This window comes from Canis lupus, chromosome 14 (assembly GCF_048164855.1).
Source record: "Canis lupus baileyi chromosome 14, mCanLup2.hap1, whole genome shotgun sequence".
NCBI classification, from domain to species: Eukaryota; Metazoa; Chordata; class Mammalia; order Carnivora; family Canidae; genus Canis; species Canis lupus.
In genome coordinates this window covers 3866150-3893864 of record NC_132851.1, presented here as the reverse complement: position 1 = coordinate 3893864, position 27715 = coordinate 3866150, and the positions used below count along the sequence as shown (strand labels likewise).

The 27715-nt window shown below is 37.6% G+C and overlaps 2 protein-coding genes across 5 annotated transcripts; one reads left to right on the top strand and one right to left on the bottom strand.

The window, feature by feature from the left end:
- Window positions 1-73: 73 nt before the first annotated feature.
- Window positions 74-27715, top strand: FBXO43 (F-box protein 43). 4 transcript variants are annotated; one of them, XM_072774027.1, is made up of 5 exons: window positions 74-590; window positions 7696-9149; window positions 14130-14232; window positions 18590-18793; window positions 18897-19558. In XM_072774027.1, exons 2-5 carry the CDS (start codon window positions 7705-7707, stop codon window positions 19143-19145), a joined length of 2001 nt encoding a protein of 666 aa, XP_072630128.1. In that variant the 5' UTR covers window positions 74-590; window positions 7696-7704; the 3' UTR covers window positions 19146-19558. The 4 variants fall into 4 exon arrangements, with proteins under 4 accessions (XP_072630128.1, XP_072630129.1, XP_072630127.1 ...); XM_072774028.1 differs by lacking the exon at window positions 74-590 and adding an exon at window positions 4545-5180 and having other exon boundaries at window positions 18877-19063; XM_072774026.1 differs by lacking the exon at window positions 74-590 and adding an exon at window positions 4546-5180 and having other exon boundaries at window positions 18897-19556.
- On the bottom strand, window positions 27174-27694 carry LOC140603611 (large ribosomal subunit protein uL15-like). Its single transcript, XM_072774030.1, has one exon. It carries the CDS (start codon window positions 27692-27694, stop codon window positions 27248-27250), a length of 447 nt encoding a protein of 148 aa, XP_072630131.1. The 3' UTR covers window positions 27174-27247.

The window sequence follows — 27715 nt, the reverse complement described above, 5'->3', positions numbered from 1 at the left end:
CCTCCGGGCGTGGCCGAGGACCCGGGTGGTGCTCAGGCGGCGAGCCGGGGGCGTTCGTTTTGTTAGGCCGCGTGGAGAAGTGTTCGAGTTTTGTCCCAACTTAGTTCACTTTTCAGAAAAGCAAAGCATTTCAGTAGTTCCTCCGATGGAAGGAAGTCAGATATTCTGGCTAATGAAGTCAGTAGAAAGTAACACTTCTCCGGGAGGGCTGAGGGTTAGAAGAGAAAGCGAAGCGGCCGGTGCTCCCGGAGTCCTAGGCCAACCGTCTCTCTGAGGAACACAGAAGCAGCGACTCCATCGCACTTTTCAGATGGTTTTTGCAGTTGTTTGATACCTGTGCTGGGCCACTGGAGCAGCCACCCCCTATCCTTCACATGACTTCAGTTTTGCTTTGCGAAACTTTGGTCGGCTCCTGTCGTCCCTCTGTCCCATGCTTTTTACTCGTTTTAAAGCAAAGGCCGTATGAAGGCAGCTACATCAATTAATTCCACCTAAAACGGAGGGATATTGGTAGGGGTAACTATGCACTGACCTTCCTGCCGTCGCATGTATTCCTCCCTGGATGAAACAAAACCATCTGCGCAGCGGAGGTGTGTTTTCTGAAACATCAAAATCAGTGAGACTAATAGCTATTGGGGTCACGATATGTACATTTGTTTGCTGCTTTCACAGCAGGCTTTTACTTAGGAGGAAGAAGTAAATGAAGTAATCAAAATTTAGAAAGTCATCAGTTGTTAATAGCGATTATAGTTCAGCAGAGAAACAGGTTTCCTTCTCCCCGGCATCGGCAACGTCTTTGATTTCTTATTAAGCAGAATATATTGTTTGCCAGTCTCCCGTCCAGCCACCTGCGAACTTTGAGCTTCTTTTACTTCCAGAAGGAGTTCCAACTGATCTCACCTCTACAGATGGGGCTGGGAGATTTAACTTGATCTTTGCTTTCCAGTCTTCCTGGCTGTCAGTTATTTAATTTCCAGGGAAACATAATGGATTTTCTAGCTTCTTTCACAGAATGATGTACAGCATAAAAATTTTGACCATTACCTCTCTTACAAAGTACCTCACCTCTCAACCAAAGGGGGTAAATGCAATAGAACAGTCAAAATAGGCTTTCCTACAAGAGTTATTAGATAAAACTATTGTTAACATAAGAGAAAGATGATGGAGTGATCCAGAAAGTAATCATTGCAAAATTTACCAGATTCTAACTCTCCAGTTGTGGTATCAAGATGATTCTGGTACATAATTAGATGTCTATGGGGATCAGATTGGATCAGCACATGTAGAATGTAAATGGGTCTTGGCACCCTATGGAAGGGTAGGGTAATTACAAGTGTTATCAAGGAGATCCAGAATTTCAACAAGAGCCCATGTTGATGCTAGTTCTCAATCCAGCACCCTCTTTCCTATCAGGAGGAACCAACAGTCTTAGGATCACAATGAAGCATAGCCAATGTAAACTATTATCATTGCTAACAGCTTTTTAAAAAGATTTTATTTATTATACTCTGGCTTCTCTTCAGATTGAATAAATCTTTCACCTTTTACTAAAAAAAAAAAAAAGATTTTATTTATTCATAAGAGACACACACAGAGAGGGAGAAACAACCAGAGGGAGAAGCAGGCTGCACGCAGGGAACCGGATGTGGGACTCCAGGATCATGCCCTGGGTGTCCCTGACAGCTAGCTCTCTTGAGAACTTACCCTCTGCCAGATATCACTGCATTTCCCTCTCCTAATGAGGGCAGATGTCTTGTTATCTTGGACACTAGTGCTTTTAACTCCTTAAAATATGGTAATGAAGATGCAAGTTGCTATTTTCCTCTCTGAATCTCTGTTTTTCATTTTCCTTGATCTTATTCTGCATAGTCTGAATGTCATGGTGATTGGAAAAGTCTTTATGTTTTGCTGGATGGTCCCTGTAAGAAGAATTAGATCTTGTGGAAAACAGGTTTTAGAATTTTGAGGTTTAAGTAATGGGGTGACATCCAAACTAGAAAAGGAAGCAAAAAGGCCAAAGACCATGGTAGGTAAAGAATAGGAAAATATAGCTCAGTGACTTATATTTGGGGAATATGAGTAAAGCCAGGACAAGCTACATGTAACTAGGTTCCCTTTCGCCCTTTTAGTTGGGGGGGCGGGCAGTAAAAAATTATTCTTTAAATGATAGGGAGTTATGATACACTTTTTTGTTCTTCTGTCATAATAAAATACCTAAAGAAAAATTAACTAGAGAAAGAGAAAAGAGCAATGTTTAAATGGTATTTGGGATTGTGTGGATTTTAAACCATAGACAAGGGCAGCCCCCGTGGCGCAGTGGTTTAGCGCCGCCTGCAGCCCGGGGTTTGATCCTGGGGACCCTGGATCGAGTCCCATGTTGGGCTCCCTGCATGGAGCCTGCTTCTTCCTCTGCCTCTCTCTCTCTCTCTCTCTCTCTGTGTCTCTATGGATAAATAAATAAAATCTTTAAAAAAAAAAACCATAGGCAAAATTCCCTGCCCTATTTACATTATAGTGAGAGGGAGGATCAGACATTAAACAGGTAATACAACATTTTTAGGAGGTGATAAACTACACAGAGAAAATTCAGCAGAGAGGGAGGATTGCAAATGCTGTAGGGGAAAGGGCAAAATGGCCATAATAGAGATTTGTCTGAAGAGCTAGAGAGGGCATTACTCTACCTGGGTATGTGTGGGTGTCTTCAGAGAGGTGCTATCTTGAAGCATGTGTAATTCACCAATTCCTTACCTTAAGTCTTACAGGTGCCTGAAACTTAACGACCTCATACTAAGTTCATCTTATTTTCTTCCAAACCTGTCTTCTGTGCTTCCTCAATCCCTGCCCCATGCACCTGGTTCTGCTGAGTGTTGAGTCTAGCTTCTTCCCCACTGGCTTCCAGAGTCATGCAGTAGCTTCCTAAGTGGTCTCTTTGCCACCACCCTCAGCTCTTTTTCTTCTGTTCTCCATTCTGCCAGAGTGATCTTTCTAAAATTAAAATGCTCTACGATACCTAGAGGATCAACTTCAGACTCTTAGATGCATCCCAAATTCTTCATGATTCAGCTGCTTCCCCTTCTCAGAAATTTTCTTTGCCCTTTCCTCAAATCTGAGCTTCTAGCCATAACAAACTATTTAAAATCTGCCCAACTGTTTGAGGTTTCCTGCTCGTGCACATTTTGTTTTGAGATTGAAGTCACCTGTTGTCTGACTTTTACATTGCCATTTGTCCCTCGAAATCCACCACCTCAGGGCAGCCCGGGTGGCTCAGCGGTTTAGTGCCACCTTCAGCTCAGGGCGTGATCCTGGAGACCCCAAATCGAGTCTCATGTCAGGCTCCCTGCATGGAGCCTGCTATTCCCTCTGCCTGTGTCTCTGCATCTGTCATGAATTAATAAATAAAATCTTAAAAAAAAAAAAAATCCACCACCTCAAGTCATGGTCTTTATAAAGTTAGTTCCATCCGTCTTCTGTAGGGTTAGTTGATCCTCCTTCCTTTGTACTACTACTGTTCCTGTATTACAGCACTTATGAGCCCCTGACATCATAACTGTGCTGTACTTATCTTTTATTCCCAGTACCTAGCCCAGTGATTGGCACATAGAGCAGAACTTCATAAGTGTTAGTGTGTTTGATTTTAGATATATTCCATTTTGGATGACCAAAGGGCATTCAGATGAGAAATAAATGTCCAGTTGGAGGAGACTGGTGGTAGCTGCTATTATTGGCTTAGAAGTAATGAGTGAAGTTCTGCACAAGAATTATGTAAATACATAAAGTTAAAAAAAATGCTGAGATGGGACGTCTCATTTAGGGAAAAGGCAGAGAAGAAAGTCAGAAAAAGGAGACTAGGAGGAAGCTGCCAAGAGCAGGAGGATGGAGCCTGGCATAGAATAACCTATCCAGTGAATAGCAGAAAATATCTCATCCAGCATAATCAAGCACAATCCCGTGTAGAGATACTGTAACCAAGTTAGTCGTTCCTTTCAGAATTCATCCTGTGTACATCTGTATTACTCAAAGGCGTTATTCGGTTTGTAACCTGCTTTTTATACCTGGCAATCTCAGGAAACATTTTCAAGTGAATATTCACGGGCATTATTTTTAATAGTATCTCACTGTAGGACCAAGTGGCCCTTAAAATGCTCCCCAAGGTGAGAATGGGGAGAGGCAGAGCCCATGAAATTAGGAAGCCTGGCTGAGCCTTGGGCGGAAGGCTGGGAAAGGGCGGGCTGAGCTTTGGTGGGGTTGGGAAGGTGGGAAAGGAGGGCTGAGTTTGGGTAGGGGTGGAAGGGTAGGAAAGGCAGGACCAGACCTCCGGGAAGCCGGGCCGGGGCCTGCGGGTCGCAGGAGGGCCGGCGGGGGCGCGGCGGGGGCGCGGCGGAGCCAGAGGAAGGGGCGGGGCGGGGCGGGGCGGCGCGTAGCGGTTACGCGAGGCAGGCGGTTCAAACGGAAGGAGGGAAACGCGGCGGCCCCACGCGAACCTGCGCGGGGGTTGCCACGGCGCGGCATCCCTGGGGGCGAGGCGGTGGCTCCTGCCTGGAGCACCCAGCGGCTGCCAGTGTGCCGCACCCCCCACCCCCGCCCGGCCGTGGCCCGGTGTCCAGGTGGGCCCGAGTGTGCGGGCCTTTGCTTTCCAGGTGCAGGGACAGAGGCGCCCCGAAGGCGGGCTCTCTTGCCGGCTCGCTCCTCTCCGGGGGACGCCCCCGCCCCCCGCCTCTCGGTGGCGTTCTGGGCCCTGGGCCTTGGGAAGGTCCGAGAGGGACGCACGGGGCCAAAAGACGCCCTGCTGAGACCGTTAACCACCTGCCGGCTGGGAGCACCTCCGGGAGTAAATGACAGCGCTCCGGCTTACGCTGCATTTTCAGAAACCCGAATTTGGGAAGGTTCCTCAGTTCCAAGACTAGCTGGAGGGAACAAGGATATTGAAATTACTATTATCTGGAAAGCAGAAGGAAATTCAGAATGATTTAGGCCTTGTCATATGTTAGGAATAATCCCTGGAGTGTGTATTTTATGTACCTTTCTAATCTTAGCAGCCATCATGCTGTCGCACGTTTCAATGGTCCAAACTAAAGTCTTAAATTGGTAATACTTTGGCATGAGTTTTAAAAGCAAAGTGAACGATTTTCTTGTTTGGAAGCTCACATAACTGACATCTAAGAGCTCAAGATTTACTGATGGTAAGATTTTCCCCTTAAATGAAAATTTGGTTTTAATATAGTTAAATAGTATTTCATTCTCTAAAAAGTGTTTTTTTTAATTGAAATATAATTGACATACAATATTATATTCGTTTCAAGTGTACAACATAGCATGCTATATTTTTATACATTTCGAAATGATCGAAAACTTGATAGACCTACCAAGGTCTGTTATCTGTTATTATCTGTCACTATAAAAAGTTACTACAATGTTATTCACTGTATTCCCTAAGATGTATATTACAAACTCATGACTTAGTTCTTTTATAACTGGAGGTTTGTACCTCTTAATCCCTTTCACTTATTTTGACCACCCTTTTCCCCCATCCCCTCTGAAAACTTCAGATTGTTCTCTGTATCTGAGTCTGTTTTGTTTGTTTCTAAGATACCACAGTAAGTGAAATCATAAGGTATTTGGTTTTGTCTGACTTATTTCACTGAACATAATACCTTATGAATCCATGCTTGTAGTCACAAATGGCAAGATTTCATTCTTTTTTATGGCAGAGTAATATTTCATTGCATATATGTACCACATTTTTTATCAGTTGTCTATCAATGGACACTTAGGTTGCTTCCTATCTTGACTATTATGAATAATGCTTCAGTGAACATGGAGGTGCATATATCTTTTAAAATTAGTATTTTTATTTCTTTGGATAAATACCCAGAAGTGGAATTGCTGTATCGTAGTTCTATTTTTAATTCTTTTTAATTTTATTTATTTATTCATGAGACAGAGACAGAGAGAGAGAGAGGCAGAGACACAGGCAGAGGGAGAAGGAGGCTCCATGCAGGGAGCCCGACGTCGCACTCAATCCTGGGTCTCCAGGATCATGCCCTGGGCTAAAGGCGGCGCTAAACCGCTGAGCCAACCTGGCTGCCCTCTATTTTTAATTTTTAAGGAATTTCCATACTGCTTTCCACAATTGCTGCACCAATTCGCATTCCCACCAATGGTCTGTGAAATTTCCCTTTTCTCCACATCCTTGCCAATTTTTTCTTTTTTGAGAGCACATAGAGATAAGTATTCTCAACACCCAGGAGTCTGGTTTTAAAAAATGAGTATCAAGGAGTTTGATTAATCAGTGAACTGTTGAATCGGTAAAATTTATAAGCCAATGGGCATTTCATAATTTTGCATTAGTCTTTTTTAAATGATTTGAAAATTAAGTTTTGAAAAACCATGTTTTGTTTGAGACCAACATCTTGGAATAGTAGAAAAATGGACATGATGACAGCAGAGAAAATACGTTGGAGGCAACTTCAGTTGTGTAGATGAACAGAAAATAAGTAGACAGGTTTTTGTTTATGTATTTATATCAAGTGGCCTATGGGTGGTAGGGGAAGAGGATGATACTGCATCCCCATTTTGGTTTAACAGTTTGCCTCTGTTTCCCAAATTCTAGTACAATGAGACACCTAGTGGTGAGGTAGAACAGTTACATTTGCTCTAAGATTATGGAAGGGTTTCTTGACCTAATTTTAATTTACGTTACAGAATGATTCTCAGAGAGGGGGAAATATTCATGGGTGTAGGGGTAATTTGAAAGCTCATTATATGTCATTAACTTAATATTTTGAAAACAAAATTATTTCTAATTATAATACAAATTATAGAAAACAAAGTTCGATTATCTTGCCTGGTAAGCATGTACAGAAGAACAACCGAGATCTTAATGTATGAGATTTACCAAAATTGAATATAGATTCAAAAGGTTGAAAAACACTTAGATACTTTTCCCAGTGGTAATATTCCCATGATCATTTTACTGTAAAGAAACTTGTTTTGTGGTTGGAGTAGCAATTTGTTGTTTTTAAAATTCATTCACTTAGGTGAATGAGCCAAGGGGTCTTTGCAAAGTTATGAGTCTAAGAACTCAGACCTTGAGAATGGTCATGGGGGCTGTGACAAGCCTACATTACAAGTACGAATTACATTATCCTGGTGCTGCTTAGCCAAGTTGCAGTTGAATCTAGTGGCAGCACTCATTTGACACATTTCCAAAGACATGTTTAAAAATTGATATATAGTTTTTTAAGCAGCTTTACTAATATACCAGAACTTTGAAGGGAAATATCCAGCTGACTAGATATAGACCAGTACAAATAGGCTAGAATATTAATACTCTAATTATGTACTTTAGTGCTATTAAAATCTAAAGTAATAAAATCTAAAAAAGATGCTGCCAGATTTTTTTCCTCAGGTGTAGTTCAAGAAAATATTTGTGCATGGTGCTTAGACTATGCTTAGTCAAATAATCTGTAAATATGTATAACCCAAAAGTTTTGGGTTTTGTGATATTAAAAATTAGGTTAAGTAATATACACATAAGTATATATGAGTATATTTATTTTTTAAAGTAACTGTTTTTATTGCCATAACATTTTCTATTATTATCCATATTCATAGCAAGTAATGTGTTTTGGTGTAAGCTGCAAGGCTACTCATTTCAATGGAAGAATAAAATTTATTTTAATTTTGTGGAAACAGATTTTGAAGATGTCAGAGAGACATTCAAATCAAGCTTGCACTGGCGCAGAAAATGAGGTGGACTCTCCTACTGTCAATTTCAAATACTCCAGCTTCAGAGATTTTTGTTCCACATCTTCATTTCAAGATAGTGGCTATAATGAGTTGTTACAACCCTGCAACTTTGATAATACAGATAAAGAATTTTTTGGAAAGAAAGAAAAAGGCTTAACATTAACCCATGAACATCCTGAAACTCCAAATCTGGGTTTAACTCATCCTTTAGAATCACCAACTCAAAAAAAGAGACTTGTCTTTTCTAGGAAGGAACATGATAAAACCCCAGAACTCTGTGAAACCCCTAAAGTCAGTGGAAAAAAATTTTTGCTGCGCAGAAGGTTGGACATATCTTTCTCTCTTCTAAATGGGGACTTTGATTCACAAAACAGTTCTCTAGAAAGTAGTATAAACCAAGTTCTCAACTTAGAAAAAAATATTCCAAGTAGTGCTTCAAGTTTTCCAAGGCAAACGAGTTTTAGTCCTTTAGTTACTAGTACATTGAAAACAGAAGAAGCCACTTCCAGCAGTCAAATCTTGAGACTAAATTTTTCTCAACAGAAAACTTCCACAGTTGATGATTCTAAAGATGATTGTAGCCTGTTTGAAGTCGAATGTTTATCTCCGATTCAGGGCAATAGTTTTACTGGAGACTCTATCACATGTGACCTTAGTGGTAGCAGTCTATTTATTAACAATGAGAATACATATCCCAAACTTCTGGGCTCCTCTGCTAGAGGCACACATTGTGGAACAGATGAGAACATATGTGTGACTCCAGTAAGTAATCTTGTAGCAAACATTAAATTTAATGCAAGTCAAAGGCTCTCTCCTTCAACTGAAGTAAGGGGCAATATTTCAACACCTGAAGACAGTGGTTTTAACTCACTTTGTTTGGATAAATCAGAAGATTCCCTCTCTGACCAGGAAAGTTCTTTTCGAGAACTTCAGAAACATAGGGGAACTGTCAAAGTGGGGGACACCCTAAAAAAGTCGGGGCATCTTCGAAGGCTGAGAAGACTGTCCACCCTTCAAGAACAAAGCTCACAATCGGAGACAGAAAAGGACTCAGACTCTGAAGCAACACCAGAAGCTGCTTCAGATACCTTGGAGGATCAGCTGAGCAGTGACAATAAGATCTTAAGCTTTAAGAATTTATCAAAGACCCCAGCCTTGCAGCTAGTGCATGAGCTCTTCATGAGAAGCAAAAGAAAAAGATTCCAGCAAAATGTTGCACATGAATTCTTAGAAGACACGGATGGGGGCCAGATAGCTGTACTACAGTGTGTACTTGCAGGACTGATTGGCAAGAAAATGGGTATAGAAAAGGTGGACATCTTAACAGAATTAAAATACAGAAATTTAAAGCATATTCTTGCTATGGTTTTAGATTCATTGACTGCAGAAAGCCTATGCAGGTAAGAAATATATCGTCTTTTTTTTTTTTTTCTGAAATAAAACTTCCTTCCTAACACTTTTCTTTTTAACACTTTTTTTTTTAAGTTGGAAAGTTTTTCTGTGAGTTGAGTTGTCGTCCTGTTTTTTAATTTGTTTTGTTTTATTATCTCTATCTTTGATTGTTTTATACTTTATCAAAGGTGGTTTAGTGAACTTCCCAATAGAGCTTACTAATACAGTTCCTTCTGTTTAAAACCCTGTTTTAGGAGCGCCTGGGTGGCTCAGGTCGGTTGGGGGTCCAACTCTTGGTTTCTGCTGGGGTCCTGATCTCAGGGCTCATGGGGTCAAGTCCTGCCTCTGGCTAGGCTCCAGGCTCAGCCTGGAGTCTGCTTGGGAGTTCTCGCCCTGTGCCCCTTCCCCCTACTTGTGTGCATGTGCATTCTCGCAAATAAAAGAGACAGAGTAAGAGAGAGAGAGAGAGAGAGAGAGAGAGAACGTACAAGCTAGGGGAGAGGTATGAGAGGGGGAAGCAGGTTCCCTGCTGAGCAGGGAGCCCCACATGGGGCTTGGTCCAGGACCCTGCAATCATGACCTGAGCCGAAGGCAGATGCTTAACTGACTGAGCCACCCAGGTGCCCCCCAAAAAAAAATCTTAAAAAAAAAATCCTGTTTTAGAAGCATCAATATAGTCTTCTGGATAAAGTTCATGTTACTGCCATTTGAGAAGAGAGTTTCTAAATGTTGAACTTTAAATATTCAAGATAGCAAGCTATATTCCACAAGAGTTATTTAATGATTTAATAGTTCACATCCCACTGTCAGATTGCAAATTGTATTAAAGTTATGATACTTGGCCAGAAATAATGTAAAGTATTATGGTGACTAAGAAATGACAGCATACAAAGGATACCATTTAGTTATTTCATCTAAATTCTACAAAATGATGGTTAGCTTTCATTTTAGGGCTTAGTTTTTCCAGAGACCAAGGGAAGATGGATTAATTCATTTTTATTGCTAATAGGCAGTGGAATGTAATTACTTTTGGGAATTTCAAGAAAGTAGAAACTGAAGAATTTGTATTAATGGAGATTTCAGTGTATTGAATGCTGCTACATAATTAAAGAGAACCAGATATTTAGGAGTATTGACAGTGAGAGCTAGGGTTATAAATACTGTGTTCATACTAGCACTTTGGAGGAGTTGCAGAACTATCAGAAGACAAGACCCTTGGGAATGCCATACCAGGAAGGAGGGAACCCTTGTGAACAGGACTTCTGCAAGGTGACGGTTGGAGGAGGACATGCAGGAAAGTTTGTGAATTCGATTTTGATAGGGATATGTCAAGAGTTTGGTTCATAGAATCTTGCTGTTTTTATGGCTACTACTTCTGCTAAAGCCCTTCTTCACCTTTCTTCCACAAATTAATTGTAGGCTATTGTAGAGAATTGTAGGATTTCATAGCTGGAACTCTTTTGAGACATCTAGTCTAATCACATATTTTACAGATGAGAAAACTGTGCTCCAGAGAAGTTAAGTGAGCCAACAGCCTTTCAAAGAGATAGGAATATATCTAGGTCTATAATTGAGGCTCTGATGATGATGATAATGATGATGATGATGATTTTTGGAGAGGGAGAACTGGGGGTAGGGGCAGAGGGAGGGCAAGAATCTTAAGCAGTCTCCCATGGAGCCCAGTGCCAGGCTTGATTCCCACAACCCTGAGATCATGACCCGAGCTGAAATCAAGAGTCAGATGTTCAACTGACTGAGTCACCCAGGAGCCCTGAGCCCTCTGATTTCCAATCCAATGCTTTCCCACAAACTCATATTAAGATTTAAGGCCTTTCTAAATAAACGTGATTGGGAATGTACTTGGTGCAACCCATGTAGTATAATAAATAGTGTACCTGTATGTATGTGTCTTAAAAAAAATGTTCAATGAGATAAATTGTTTAAAAAAAATCCAGGAGATATGGCTGAAATACAGAATTTTATTTTTATATGCTGTAGTGTTTGGATAGAGACCAAGTGAAAAACTTGGGTGATACTTTTGGATGCTCACTTGTGGGAGCAGGTGATATTCAGTCATATTTTTGTAATTACCTCTTCTCCGCAGCCCTCCAAATGTATAGTATTTGTACTGCAGGATGTAAGTATAATGTTAGCAGTGTTTATTTTTGGTAACGTGAGAGACTATGGTCGGTTGAAATAACTGTGGCAAATACCCAGTTACATAGTTCATTTCTTCCCGATTAATGGGTGACTTTCTGCCTTTTCCTCTCCATCACTGATATAAGACACATGTATTGGTTTAGGGAGAGGCAAGGCAACTGAAGTGGCCATGGTAACTGGAAGAACAGTAGTGTTAACAACTCAAGTATTATCTCCATAACAACAAGTGACCTTTTTTTAATTGTCTGACCTTTTATTCCCTTGGAGTGATTTAAGTAATAAAAAAGACCAGAGAGGGATCCCTGGATGGCTCGGTGGTTTAGTGCCTGCCTTTGGCCTGGGGCATGATCCTGGAGTCCCAGGATCAAGTCCCACATCAGGTACCCTGCATGGAGCCTGCTTCTCCCTCTGCCTGTGTCTCTGCCTCTCTCTTTCTCTCATGCTCTCTCTGTGTCTCTCATGAATAAATAAATAAATAATCTTTAAAAAATACCAGAGAGATTATCTATTTTTAATAATCAGTAAAGCCAAAGTTACTGATAAATAGGCAATCACTGGATATAAATTGTATTTTTTCCTTTTGTTTAATTGGAGATAAATAGTTTTATTTTCAAAAACAAAAGTATAGTGATTCCAGGTAAGAGTGACTATTCTTTGAAATTTTTATTTTTTTAATATATATATTTTTTTATTGAAGTTTGATTTGCCAACATATAGTATAACACCCAATGCTCATCTCGTCAAGTGCCCTCTTCAGTGCCTGTCACCCAGTCATTCCATCCCCCCACCTGCCTCCCCTCCCACTACCCCTTGTTCATTTCCCAGATTAGGAGTCTCTCATGTTTTGTCACCCTCTCTAATTTTTCCCACTCATTTTCCCTCCTTTCCCCTATAATCCCTTTCACTCTTTCTTGTATTCCCCCACATGAGTGAAACCATATAATGATTGTCTTTCTCCAATTGACTTACTTCACTCAGCATAGTATGCTCCAGTTCAATCCACATTGAAGCAAATTCGTCCTTTCTAATGGCTGAGTAGTATTCCATTTTATATATAGAGCACATCTTCTTTATCCATTCATCTGTTGATGGACATCGAGGCTCCTTCCACAGTTTTGCTATTGTGGACACTGCTGCTATGAACATTGGGGTGCAGATGTCCTGGCATTTCACAGCATCTGTATCTTTGGGGTAAATCCCCAGTAGTGCACTTGCTGGATTGTAGGGTAGCTCTATTTTTAACTCTTTGAGAAACCTCCACACAGTTTTCCAGAGTGGCTGTACCAGTTTGCATTCCTACCAACAGTGCAAGAAGGTTCCCCTTTCTCCACATCCTCTCCAACATTTGTTGTTTCCTGTCTTGTTAATTTTCACCATTCTCACTGGTGTTGAGGTGGTATCTCATTGTGGTTTTGATTTGTATTTCCCTGATGGCAAGTGATGTGAAGCATTTTCATGTGCTTGTTGGCCATGTGTATATCTTCTTTGGTGAAATTTCTGTTCTTGTCTTTTGCCCATTTCATGATTGGATTGTTTGTTTCTTGGGTGTTGAGTTTAATAAGTTCTTTTTGGATCTTGGATACTAGCCTTTTATCTGATAGTCATTTGCAAATATCTTCTCCCATTTTGTGGGTTGTCTTTTAGTTTTGTTGACTGTTTCTTTTGCTGTGCAGAAGCTTCCTATCTTGATTAAGTCCCAATAGTTCATTTTTGCTTTTGTTTCCCTTACCTTTATAGATGTATCTTGAAAGAAGTTATTGTGCCCAAGTTCAAAAAGAGTGTCGCCTGTGTTCTTCTCTAGGATTTTGATTGATTCTTATCTCACATTTAGATCTTTCATCCATTTTGAGTGTATTTTTGTGTATGGTGTAAGAGAATGGTCTAGGTTCATTCTTCTGCACGTGGCTGTCCAATTTTCCCAGAACCATTTATTGAAGAGAGCGTCCTTTTTCCCATGGATATTCTTTCCTGCTTTGTTGAATATTAGTTGACCATACAGTTGAGGGCCCATTTCTGGGTTCTCTATTCTGTTCCATTGATCATTGTGTCTGTTTTTGTGCCAGTACCACACTGTCTTGATGATTTTTTTAAAAAAATATTTTATTTATTCATGAGAGACACAGAGAGATAGAGAGGCAGAGACATAGGCAGAGGGAGAAGCAGACTCCATGCAGGGAGCGCAATGTGGGACTTGACCCTGGAACTCTAGGATCATGCCCTGAGCTGAAGGCAGACGTTTAACCACTGAGTCATTCAGGCGTCCCTAAATTGGACTCTTTTTCTTTAACTTCTTCATTCTCATCAACTTTGGTTTATAAAATAGGAACTTTGTAGTGCTACCAATTAATGATTGTATTTAGCACTTAGTACATCCAATGAATTATTGATAGTTCTTATGTTTGTTTAATCAAAATGATAGACTTGTTAAGTACCTTAAATAGGAGGAATAGATAGAAACCTCTTGTGCTGTATAAATGATAATCGTTTTCTACATGTTGTGTTCCAGGTTTTTAATTTTAGTCTCACATTTGAAGTTAAAAATCCTCTTAGTCTCCCAGTGGACTCATATTACCTTAATAGGAAACTATGTTTTCCCCTTAATCATTTATAAGATAATCTATTGATATAATGCTGACATATATTTAGTATTTTAATGGGATAAAACAATATGAAATGATGTACATCAAGTCATACTTTTAATGTAAATTTTTAGGTTGAAATTTACTGTCCAAAATCTTTAAAGCAAGTTTTTCTTATTAATTGCCAAATGCAAAAAATGTTAATTTTGTGGAATGTATATAAAATGAAGACCAATTTTTTTATTATAGTGTTTGGAAAGTGAGCAGAAATTGGCGTGAAATTATTGTTCAAGATAAAAAAGCAAATCGGAGGAGGAAATTTTATATCTCACAACTGAAAACAGATTCTGAGGTAATGTATATAATACTTTCCTCAAATGGATTTATAAAAATAATAATCAAAAAAAATTTTAAAAATAAAATAAAAATGATAAAAATAATAATCTAATATTGTTGGACAACCTAATATGGTTTTCCTGCTATCTTTTGGCCCTTTTCACTTAGCAAACATTCACTCATGAATGTTTTACTTTTCCCAAACTCCATTTCCTTCCAGTCCATAAATGTAGACTACCTAGCATCAAGAGCGTCTTGAGGGGTTTTGTTGTTTAGGTGTGTGTGTTGTTAGCAGGGTTTTAATACCAGTGCTATGCTGGATCCTATTCGTAAGTAGATATCCTCATAACACTTTGTATCCAGTCTTTTGAGTGGATTATTATGTGCCACTTGCTCAGATTGCAATGGTGAGTCTTTCTGAAATGGTCCCTGTTCATGTCCTGGGGATGATATGAATAAACAGGTGATTACAATACAGATGTGTTGGGAAGCCCAGAGTTAGTTCTTTTGGAACATTTAAAAGGAGTATTTGATACTTGGGTATCAAGAGAAGGCTTTTCAGAAAAGTACAACTCAGCTGAGACTTGAAGGATGAGGGAGTGAGTGAGTGGCTAGCCAGGTGAAGACAGGGAGGAGTGTTTCAGCAGAGAGAATAGCATAGAGGAAGGCCTGGAAATGAGTGACTGTGGCAGATTAGTACTGGTAAAGCACCATTAGCTTGTATTTTCTTGAAGATTTGAGAACCAGATTTGAAGTTACAGGAAAAGTCCTGCAGAAGCTGATTAAGTCTTCCTAGGGATACTACTTTGTGTAATAGTCATCTGATGACTCTGGCATCCATATGTATGGTATATGCAATTTTTAGACCTTTCTTAGCAATCAATACCAAAAGAAATTCCATGAGAATTCTTGTTCTTGTTCTAGAGAAAAGCATTCAATAACAAGTAAATCTCTAATTTGACAATATAATAATTGAGATGAAACATGGTATAAATAAATATAAATACCTAGATAGATTGGTGGATTTCTCATTACAGTGAAATATTAGGGACTGTACTTAACTTAATGTTGACTTTCTGTTTTACTTTGAAAAAAAGTTTTACCTTCTCACCTATGATATTGCCTTACAACTTACTCACAGCTCCTGGCTACTTATTGCTGTTGCTTATAAGAGAGAAAATATTAATTGCCTTCTTAAATTCTTATGTTTTTAGAGTGCTGCTCTATATGCTAAGGACTTACTTAAAAAACAATTTTTAAGTAAGTATCTATTAATATTAAACCGTTAGCTCCATGTACATTGTACATCCTACAAGGAAAGAAACGTGGTTGTGTTTGGCAACACTTCAGGTAATTCTAGATAAAATATTCTGTCTTTGTATCCTGGCCACTGCTTTTTTTTTTTTTTTTTTTTTTCCAACTTTATTTCTTGAAGGACTATACATTCTCCCTTACTTGGATTTTTTTTCTTATTTTGGTTTCTTTTTTAGATTTTTTTGTTTCAGAGTAAAACAAATACATGGTTTAAAAAAGTTGGCTGGGATCCCTGGGTGGCGCAGCGGTTTAGCGCCTGCCTTTGGCCCAGGGCGTGATCCTGGGGACCCAGGATCAAATCCCACGTCAGGCTCCCGGTGCATGGAGCCTGCTTCTCCCTCTGCCTCTCTCTCTCTCTCTCTCTGTGTGTGCGACTATCATAAATAAATTAAAAAAAATTTTTTTTAAATAAATAAAAAGTCAAGTTGGACTATGAGGCGTATAACAAAACACATTCTCTTGCCTGTCCCTTTGTACTTTTGATTCTTGCTCCAAGTTAGTCACTTTCAACTCTTCAGTTCCTTCTGAGATTTACCTCCACATTTCTAACTAGCATGGCTTTACTGCTCTTTCTTGGCTTTTTTCTTTAGAGAGTTTGTTCTCTAAACTCTCACCACTACTACTTACTACCCCACCCTCCTGTCTCTCTGAACTCCTTTCTCCTTTTCTACTGCCTCACTGATGTAATCACACTACCATTTAGGCACAAATCAAAACTAGGAGCTGACATTATTAAGACCATATTGAGATTATGAGTTTTTGACAGCTGAAACATGCAGTTCTTTATGATTACACCTTTTTTCCTATATAACTTTTTTCCCCCCAGAGTTAATAATTGCCCAGTTTCTTTTGTTTTGCTTAGTGTTTCTCTGTACAGATCCCTGATTCATCTCCTATTATCCACCAGAACTGGAAATCTCCTCTGTGTAAGTGCAGACAAATCAGGTATTCTTCCTGTTTCTTCTTTTCCCCAGAGATACCCTTCCTGGTGCACTTTGCTGTCCCGTTATGATATGGACTGGTTGCTTTCCACTTGAACTTTCCTAATGTCTATCATTAACTCAATGGAAACATCATAAGACAAAGTTGTTTGAGGGTTTTCCTCACACTTGTGTAATTTCTCTGAAAACTCCTTACGTGTGAGAGTTAGAAGGCACACACCAGTTACATGTAATAGGATCTCAATTTTATCTGTTTGCTTTGCAGCCATGAGAAGCATTAGAATTGGGATATGCTTTTTCCATCAAATTTCTTAATTTACTGTATTCTTCACTGTTCTTTTATAATCGTGGAAATGAACAATCACATGGCGACTCCACTCTCACATTTACATATTTTCTGGTAACACGATGTGACTATGTTTGAAAAATTTTGGCCTTCACAAACATGTGCCTTGGTTGACTGCTTTGTCTCCTATCGTTCAGAGATGGTAGCACACATTTTAAAGTCTAGGAGGACTGGGATTAGACTGTTTTATTCACTTGGCACCTTTATGAGTTCTGTAAATATTTGTTAAATAAATGAATGTTTATTCTGTGGCTGAAATCTATTTCAACAATGTATCTCTATTCATTTTTTTGATTTATACACAATCACTGTGTTTACCAACTGCATTGAAATCCATCAAAATTTTGGTATGCTCTTGTGTCCTGTACTTGTGTCCTAGGCTGCAAATTATTTATACAGATGTACTATAAAGAAAATATTGAGTCCTTGAAAAAACTCAGTTGTATTCATTCTAATTTTGGAAAACTGATATCCATTACACATATGCATATGTTGTTAAACTGTTAATCATGGAATTTTTCATGACCAGCTAATCTTACTTCCTATACTCATCCTTCTACAATTTCTTATATTTTCTCTCTCCTCACTGTTAGGAGCCAATTGTGCCAAAGGGAGACTATCAAGGGAGAGGAAGCACAGTTTTAGTTAAACACATGAGAAAATTCACTCAGTAGATTTTATTTTGATAATTGATTAAGAACACCAATTTGTTAAAAAAAACAAACAAACAAAAAAAAAAAAACAACTATTTTTTCCCGTTATCAACTCCAACAAAATAGAAGGCTTATTGAAAATATTCACGGGGATGCCTAGGTTGGCTCAGCTGTTGAGCGTCTGCCTTTGGCTCAGGGCATGATCCCAGAGTCCCGGTATTGAGTCTCGCATCAGGCTCCCTCCAGGGAGCCTACTTCTCCCTTTGCCTATGTCTCTGACTTCTCTCTACTTCTCCCTTTGCCTATGTCTCTCTGTGTTTCTCATGAATAAATAAGTAAAATCTTAAAAAAAAAAAACGAAAAAAAATTTCTTGGCTAAATATTTAAGTAATATGGAAATCCAGTTCAGATAAGAGATACCTTTTTTTCTGCTTTTCAAACATCAAATCTTGTTTGTTAAAATGTAAGTGTAAAAATGATTCCAGTATTTGCGTGTATTGTAGAAACTAGCCAAACCAATTGGATTTCACGGTCTAGCCAGGCCCATTGTTCTTCTGACATGTGGCTAAGGTAAGAAACCTTCAAGGAATTCCATGATACCCCATAGCAAATTTTACAAAGATTCACTTCTTCTTAAACCTTGACTTAAAAAGGGGTTGGCAAACTCTAGCCTGTGGACCAAATCCTGTTCATTCCTTCTGTTTTGAAAGTAAGTCGTATTGGAACATAGTCTTGCTCTTTCATTTACATATCTCTACAGCTACTTTTGCTAAAATGGCATTTGAGTAGCTGTGACTATCTGGCCTGCAAAATGTAAAATATATGCTATCTGGCCATTTTCAGGAAAAGTTTGCTAACCCATGCCTTAAATGGAAAAAATAACAAATCATGCAAACTTAAAGCTAATATTTATTGTTTTAATTTTGTTCATTTATATTTCTTTGACATTTAAATGTTAGATGAGAGAAAAACATTTTTTTCTAAAAAGGAAAGCTTAGGGAGAAAATTCTAGTGAAATTCAGTGTGAAATCACTTTCAATATTTAAATACAAGTGTATCAGAAAACTGTTCCGGAACTTTTAATATTACAGTATTGACCCCTCTTATCTTTTACCGCAGGGGGCTATATTAAATGTTGAGGATGCTGCCACTCGGCTCCATCTTATAAATCGATCAGCTTTAAAATCTGTACAAGCTCAGGCTAGGATACCAGGTTTTCAGAAAGGAGAAGTTTCAACATTTTCTCCTTGGGGAGAAGTTTTGACACCTATAGCAAGCTCTTCTGTTACTCACTTAACTAGTAAACAGGAAGAATATGTTAAGGTAAGTATTTATCATAAGTTATTAGAATTAAATATTTAGAGTTTGAAATAAAATGATTCTCTGTATGAAACTGGAAGATTTAGTGTGTATGCTTTCACTGCAGGTTGCCAAAACACTATTTATTGATGAAGCATTAAAACCTTGCCCCAGGTGCCAATGCCCTGCTAAGTACCAGCCATTTAAGAAAAGGGGACTGTGTAGCCGCACAGCCTGTGGTTTTGACTTTTGTGTGTTATGTTTATGTGCTTATCATGGGTCTGAAGAATGTAATAGAGGAGCAGCAAAGCCAAGAAATAGAAAAGATGCTCTTCCAGGAAGTGCCCAGAGTAAGCAGAATTTAAGACGCCTTTAAAGAGACTTTCAATATAAAAGAAGCATTCCCCCTAAACAATATTTTGTCTGACTTAAAATTATGATTATTTTGAAAGCATGGAAAATTTCCCATTAATGACAGATGATGATTTATTTCCTATTTTGTATATATCATAATCTATGTCTGTATTCTTTAGTGATGAGTTTGAAAAAATTTTATTTTACTGTGTCACATTTTCCCATTTTAATAAGTGTTTTTAAATAAAGAATTTTTAATGTTACCATATATATGTATTTAAGTGTTTCATGTAACCTTTGAAAATTGTGCATTTCATCACTCTGTGTTGAAATGTCCTTCAAACACTTTTTAAAAATAGTTTTCCAAATAATATTACAAATTTTGAACTTGAGACAGATGGCCTTATAGCCTTAGAAGATGAATATTTGACTGAAATGAAATATAAATAAAATGTTTTCAGAAGTTCTATTGAATTTTCTTCTATAATTTCAATAGTTAAATATAGTGAGTGTCATATGTACACAAACTTCTGGTTAAATAAAATTTACTTAATATTGATTACTAAGAAGATATAGAAAGTAAATTATTAGACATATGTTGCTATTCACCATGAGAATCTTAGTTAATAAACCCTTATAAATCATGCATTTCATTTAAGCACTTTTTAAAATTCCAGAACCATAATCACAGATTCCATTTGTTTAATCTAGCCTGGGTATTAGTATTGTGACAAATTTGGACTAGTTAGAAAAGATTTTTTTAAAAACAAGTAGTTTTAGACTTATTTTTAAATAAGAAAATGTACTAAATTGTTTATAATGTACCTCTTTCCAAAAATGGTTTAAGGTAGCATGGTCCATTTATAGAATAGCAGCAAGAAAGAGGTAAGTTATATTATTGAACAAATTGCTAAGACCAGGGGAACATTTGAAGATGGTTTCATGTTTTTTTTTTGTCTTTAGGTAACTGATGTGTGTATGTATCTATGTACATCATGACCTGAGCCAAAATCAAGAGTCAGGCACTTAACCAACTGAGCCACCTAAGTGCCCCTAGATAAAGATATATTTGGAAAAAGCTGCCCTAAATTTAAAATTGTTGTTTAACTCATTAAACATTTTAACTACTACATATTAAATTTTATCTATATCCATTCTAATTCCACGAAGAATTTTTGGAGGCTAAATATAAATATAAAATTGTCAGTTGTTTTTAATAAGTTACACAGTCTATAAATTTTAAATCAAATTTTCTGATTTAGTTGATTCTAATCAAGTTTAGTTCTTAGTGTCTATTTAGTTTCCTGAGGTATCCTCTACATCAGGGTCAATATACTTAACATTGTTCCATTAACCTCTACCATTGATTTAATCTGACTACCTGTCCTTGACTTCTCTTTCTGTGGCTTAGATCAAATCATATCTTCTGTCATATGAACATTTTCACTATTTTATGTTCTTAGTTTCTGCCTGGCCTAAATGCCATTCCAGAAGTGACTTCATATATTGTAAAAATTGCAGATCCAGTTTCATGGTATGTTTTTGAAAAATGAAAGGCAAAATACTCTATTTTATAGAATTTAAAATCTTTATTTTCCAATATCCTATGGATTCTTATTATTCTATTACACAGAAAGTGAAAAAGGAAGAATAAGCATTTCTTTTGCTTCTTTATACTTGAAATTGTCAGCATTGCAATGTAAGAATCTGGAATCCTATTTCCTGTCCATTAGGAAGAACTTTGCAGCTGTCTTATGTGTTGCAATCACATTGCCCTCTCCCTGTGACCACCTTTGTGGTCTTGTGGCTACCCAGTCTATTAGAATGAGAGAAATTAAAAGAATTGGGGGATCCCTGGGTGGCACCGCGGTTTGGCTCCTGCCTTTGGCTCAGGACGCGATCCTGGAGACCGGGGATCGAATCCCACGTCGGGCTCCCGGTGCATGGAGCCTGCTTCTCCCTCTGCCCATGTCTCTGTCTCTCTCTCTCTCTCTCTCTCTCTGTGACTATCGTAAATAAAAAAAAAATAAAAAAATAAAAGAATTGATCACTGTTGAAACTCTGTTACACTAATCTGTACTGCTGCTCATTTGGCTAAATATGAATAGGATGAAACAAAATACCATTTGTGGGGATAATATATGATCTTAATGTCCTTAGCATTATGCTGAATGACACTATAAAGCCAACCTCCAATTTTCTTGTAAAAAGTGTCTGCTTGAAAAAAATTCAACCAATCATAAGTTGAATGTTTACTCTGTGTTGGCAGTGTTCTAAATCCCTTATATGTGTTAACTCATTTATTCCTCACATTAATTCTGTAAGGCAGTTATTACCCTATTCCTTTTATTTATCAGGAAGCCAAGAATCAGGTTAAATAATCTAAGACCACACAGTTAGCAAGTGGGGGATCCAAGATTTCACCAGAGGTAGTCTGCCATTTGTACATGACAAAACTCTGCAGAATCTCCCTTGATAAATTCAATATGCATATAATTACCATGTCTTAAATGGAAGATTGTTTTACCATTAAAGAAAAATCTATTGGTATGCTAGGGAAAAAATTCTAACTTAAAACAGTTCTTCCCTAAAGTAGTTCCTTAGCTTGTAGTTCCTCACAAATTTATAATTTGAAAAATAGTGGATTGCATGAATATACTATTATCTGAGAACTCAGTTCCAGAGAAAGGCTCCTGCTTCAGTGCCAAGGTCTTTGTAACTTAAAGACACAAGGCATGAAAACAAGAATAAGTATTAACACATTCTAGTAATCACTACATTCTTACAGATTTTGATTATTGAGTGACATAAAAAATCCACCAGTTATTGATAGATCTCCATGTTCCCAAGAAGATTCCAATACAATAGGGATGATTAAATTTGACACTTTATTTTTATATTTTTTCCCATTGTTTAATAAAGACATAAGAGAAAAAAAAATACATAAGAGAAAGAATGAGTGTTAAATACGGGGAAAACCAACAGTTTACCTTCTACTGATCTAGGATAAGAACCTTTCTATTTTTGATAGCCTTGCTAGTTAATGGATAGAAATATTCTTTCTTTTGACTTCTACTTGCCTCTAGGAAAGACAGGAATTTCTTATTTCTTATCCCCTAGTTTGGAAGATAAATGGTCAGAAATTTGTGATAAGTGATATAAAGAGAAACAATACTTTAAAAATTACCTGATCATTTTATACTAGCATTTTTCCAGACACAAATATAGACGTTTACAATTATTCCAGGTATTTAAATACTTAATGAAGTCTTAAGGATTTGTTAGCAATAATTTTAGGGTAGAAGTGCTATTGAGAAGATAGTTTTCATACTACTTAGCACTGTGTAAAGCTAAGTTTTTCCATTACCTTTGCTTAATTTATGATTCACGAAACAAAACTCATAAATTTATGACAAAAATTTGCCGAGCATTTTCAACATTTAGTCTCTGTTTCCTGTTTGAATTATTTATGTGGCCTTGTTTTAAATTATGTCTCTTAGAAGTAGTATAACATATACAAATAGTAGTTTAAACATCTTAAAAGATGGAAATAACCCATTACTGCTTCCGTGTGGAAGGTAAATATTTCAAAGCTCACACTAAACCTTCCACAAGGGGGCACTAAAGGCTCATTTATGGTGATTTTAGCTTTCCTTCAAAAAAGTTCTATTGTGCTGCAGAAGCGAGCACTCCTTCAAAAAAGTTAATTTAACTTTTATTAATTTGACATTGATGCACTGTGACATTGCCAGATAGGGGAAATGTTCCTTGACTTAATTTTAAAAATGCATACAGAATAAATTTAGGTAATAGTTATTACTAAGAGTTGCTAATTAAAGTATTTTAGCTGGCTTGCAAGATTGCTCTGTTTTCTGAGATGACTTTTAACTGAACACCTTGTTGGCGGCTGTCTGTGCCTTGGCCATCTGTATTTACTTGCCCAACAGCTCTGCCCTCCTGGCTCCCTCATCATGGACAGTGGAGCCAGAGTGGAAGGAGCAGTAGAACCATGGAGGTGAGTTCTGGTTTTGAACAGTGGTGGTGTGCTACCAATTATTTCCTTCTGGCATTCTCATTTCTGCAGAAAGGTGGTGCTTGCTTGGTTCAGGTCCTAATCACAGCTTGCCTAGATTCTGTAAATGCTTCCTAACAGGTCTCTTTGCTTTTACTTTCTCCCCATCTAAATCTGTCCTAAATAGCCACTGCCAGGTTATTTGTACTAAAATGTGGCTTCAATTATGTTGCTTCCTATTAAAAATGTAGCTGAATTTAGGATCTCCTAATGGTCTTAACTTTCTAGCAATCTCTCTCACCATTCCATGCTGTATACTTTGTTCCAGCCAAACTAGACTCCTGTTTCCTAAATTTCCCTTCTGCTTTTTCCCACTTCCCCTCTCTCTTTTGCTGTACTAAATCCCATCAAACCAAGCTAATCCTTAGTTTCTTTCCATGAATCGTTTTTGACTATCTCAGCAAAAGATGAAATTTTTACCTTCTTTGAATCTAGTGTTTATACTTTTCTTGTGCTGACTCTGGCATGTCTTATATTAAATTCTTGTAATCTTAAAAATAAATAAATAAATAAATTCTTGAAGTCTTTCACCATTAGTAAGTTCCTTAAGAGCAGAACTGTTTTACTTACCTCTCTAGCTCCTTTAGCAGAATGGCTTATCCATGACAGGTGATAGAGCAAATATTAATTGAATTGCTTAATTAATGATTGTCACATGATATGATAATGAACCATATGGTAATAATATGCTGAATGATAAGATATATAAGTATGTATATGTGTATATACACATTAGGTGTTTAGGGGCAGAGGATATTGGCCTTTAGACATGAAATATACATCACTTTAGAATTAAGTGGTAAAAAACTACATGCAGAAAGTAAACAAGATGACATTTGAATTTTTATGTGCAAGGACAGCAAAGATATTTTTGTGTTGGTATTCAAAAGAGGGAAATATATATTCAAGTCATTGCCCATATATTAAATTGAAGCCTTTTTTCCAGCTTGAGATATAATTGACAAAGAGCATTGTATACATTTAAGTTGTATACCATTGATTTGATACACTTCTATATTGCACAGTGATCATCACCACAGTATTAGCTAAAACCTCCACCCCATCACATAATTACCAGTTTTTCTGTGATTAGAACATTTAAGATCTACTTTCTTAGCAATTTTCAAATACAGTTGACCCTTTAACAATGGGTTTGAACTGGGTGGGTTCACTTATATGTGGATTTTTTTTTTTGATGCAGTATTGTCAGTGTATTTCTTTATGATTTTTTCAATATTTTCTTTTCCCTAGCTTAGGTCATTGTAAGAATATAGTATGTAATGCATATAACCTACAAAATATGTGTCATTTGACTGTTAATATTATTGGTAAGGTTCTGGTCAACAATAGGCTATTAGTAGTTAAGTTTTGGGGGAGTCAAAAGTTATCTGTGGATTTTCAACTGTGCAGGGGGTTGGTGCTCCAACCCCCATGTTGTTCAAGGGTCAATTGTATTCTCTGTTTGTAAAAACTGCAACATCCTAGAGCTAGCTATATCAGAGTTTTAAAACTTTAAGTAGGGAAGGGTTAAAAATTGAATTATCTCATCAGTTTGTGCAAGAAGAAAAGTAATGTAATGGAATATATTGACAATTATAATAAATCTAAACCAGCAGGTCCAGATGGTAGTTATCTTGGATAAGTTAAGAAATTGCCTAATGAATGTATTAAACTAATTATATTCCTTCTTCAAAAAATCATGAACTGTTAAGAAATAGAAAAAAATGTTTTCTAGTTAAATGTGATATGAATGTGTGTAGTTGTTATCTGATTTAGATATGTAATTTCATAAAAAGGAAAGATAATTATTATCAAAAAGAGAATGGAAGTAAACAACATATAAATTTTATAACTTGTGTTTCTTATCTCCTTGCCACAATGGCACTTACTGTAGGGACTGGAGTGGCAGTTGGTATACTACATTATTAGATGTTGAATTGCCATCCAGCTCCTAGGAAAAACATTGCACTGCATTGTTCTGTCATTCTGGTTCATTTGTGTGTAAAAATTAAAACTGCTTTAGCTATGTGGAAATAAAAGAACTCAAAGAGGAACAAGCAAAAGGTATTTATTCAGAGCTTGTTTAGCAAGGGAGTCAGCCACTATCATCTGCATTTGGTAGAGATTCAAAGGTAGGCAAGAGGGGAGGGGAGGCTGTATAGTGAATAAAGGGGAAGACTTCAGGTATGCTTCGATTGGAGGTTGTTGGTATGGGGGAGCAGGAAGCAGGCTAACTAGAATCTAGAGGGCATGCTATGTGATTGGTTTGGGAAGCATATTTGACTTTCTCTAGTTGGTCCTTAATTGGAAATAGGGGGAAAAAATAAGAAAACTGGCAGTTACTGACCAATTCTTGACCATTCTGGGGCTATGGCTGCAGAGATGGTGGTTCTGTTTCCAAGATGGGTTGCTGCAGAGAATTGAGTCAGAATTCTGTTGGCACATATGGTCTGGCCATTGTCCACTTGTATATTCAGACTCATGGCCATATGAAAAGTCTCATTACCATTAAAAATTAAAATCACAATGATATAAATTTCAGCTTTTCGTGCTATTCCTACTCATATTCAGAAAAGTTTAGAACTAGGCTTACATGGGACCCTACCACACCAAACTCAAGTAACGACTAGTACTTTTAAATCATTAAACAGGTAGGATGCCTGACATTTGCTTTTGAATGTTGACACACACACACACACACACACACACTCTCTCTCTCTCTCTCTCTAACACATCTCTCCAGCAATATTTGGGAGAATCATTGAATAAATTCTTGCAGCTTCACCTTCTGAACAGGCTACAGAGTAGCCCTAATACAAATTAATCTTTGTGGTTTAGGTCAGCCCTTGAAACATTTGGCTTAGGGTTCATATCTGAAACCTGATCATTTTTCTTTGTCCACAGCAGCTTAACATGATATCATTTCTATCCCATGGTTATGTTGGCTTCTCATTACAATTTTAGCTGTTTTGCAGGGAGCCTGAGATACTTTCCAGAGTTCCCCAAATTGAACCACAGTTATACTACAAAGTCTATTTTTAAGTAAGGTCATCTCAAACATATCTTTCAAATTTGCTAACAATATGTCCTGAACAGAGTAAACAAAGAAACTTAATTCCATTTATGCAGATATAACTCCCCTTATAAACTTTTGGTTCTGGACAGCATTAGTTTTCAACAATGATGCAGAGTAGTTGTAGAAAAAAAAAGTCATTTCTGGAAACACTAGCTAGTTTGGGGGTAAGAGACAGAATATTTTAAAAATAAATAAAATCTAGTCATCAGGGAAATGTGAATCAATCCCACCAGGAGATAATTATTTCATACCCAGTGGGATGGCTATAATAAAAAAGTTAGATAGTAACAAATGTTAGTAAGAATGTGATGAAACCAGAACTCTTAACCCACTGCTGGTAGTAATGTAAAATGGTTCAGCCAATATAGAAAACACTGTGACAGTTCCTCAAAAAGCTACAGAGAGTTGCCAAATGAACATAGGATTACCTTTTGATCCAGCAATTCCACTCCTAGGTATATATTCAAGAGAAATGAAGACATATATCCACACAAAAACTTGTACATGGATGTTCATAGAAGCCTTATTCATAATAGCCAAAAAGTCAAACAACCCAATGATGAACAAACTGTGATATATCCACACAATGGAATATTATTCAGCAATAAGAAGGAATGCAGTACTGATTCATGCCACAATATGGATGAAACTTAGAAACGTTATGCTGAGTGAAGGAAACCAGTCATGAAAGCCCAATGTATGATTTCAGTTGTGTGAAATGTCCAGAATAGGAAAATTCATAGAGGCAAAATGTAGGTTAGCAGGCAAGAGATGAATAGGGGAGAACAAAGGGTATGGGGTTTTTTGAGGTAATAAAAATGTTCTAAAATTGATTTTGGTGATAGTTGCACAACTTTGAATATATTAAAAATCATGGAAGTTATACTTTAGGTAGGTGATTCTTTCTTTCTTTTTTTTTTTTTTTTTTTTAAGAAAAGCACTTGTTAGCATTTAATGAACCTCACCCTATGTGGCTTCAAGCTACTAGAAGGCAGGTGCCCCCCACACCCTTTATCTTCTCCTCAGCTCTTTTACTGAAGAATTTGGCCTTCACGATGACAGGCTGTTTGGGGAGCTTTCCCTTTCCCAAAACTTTGTAGTAGCCTGATCGCACCACATCGATAATAGGAGCAGCTCCAGTCTTGTTTTTGGCAGCATTTACCCGTGTCTGCTCACTGACTAAGGTCCACAGTTTATCAAGGTTGACAGTTGGGCAGAAGCTCTGGTTCCTCTTTAAGTGGTAATGTCTCATACCGACTTTTCCAAAGTAACCTGGGTGATATTTGTCGAAGTTGATCCTGTGATGATGCATGCCACCAGCATTACCCCGGCCTCCTGGGTGCTTCCGGTGTTTGCCGATGCTGCCGTGGCCATGGCTCACGTGGCCCCGAAGTTTCCCGGTCTTCCTCAGTCTGGATGGCATGTTGGCGGCCCAGAGGAAAAA

Bases quoted from the DNA above. Each gene is read 5' to 3' on its own strand.
- FBXO43 (XM_072774026.1), top strand. The intron at 9,150-14,129 runs GTAAGAAATATA...TTTTTATTATAG, and splicing joins ACTGCAGAAAGCCTATGCAG to TGTTTGGAAAGTGAGCAGAA. The intron at 18,794-18,896 runs GTAAGTATTTAT...CTTTCACTGCAG, and splicing joins AACAGGAAGAATATGTTAAG to GTTGCCAAAACACTATTTAT.
- LOC140603611 (XM_072774030.1), bottom strand. From the start codon at position 27,694: ATGCCATCCAGACTGAGGAAGACCGGGAAACTTCGGGGCCACGTGAGC.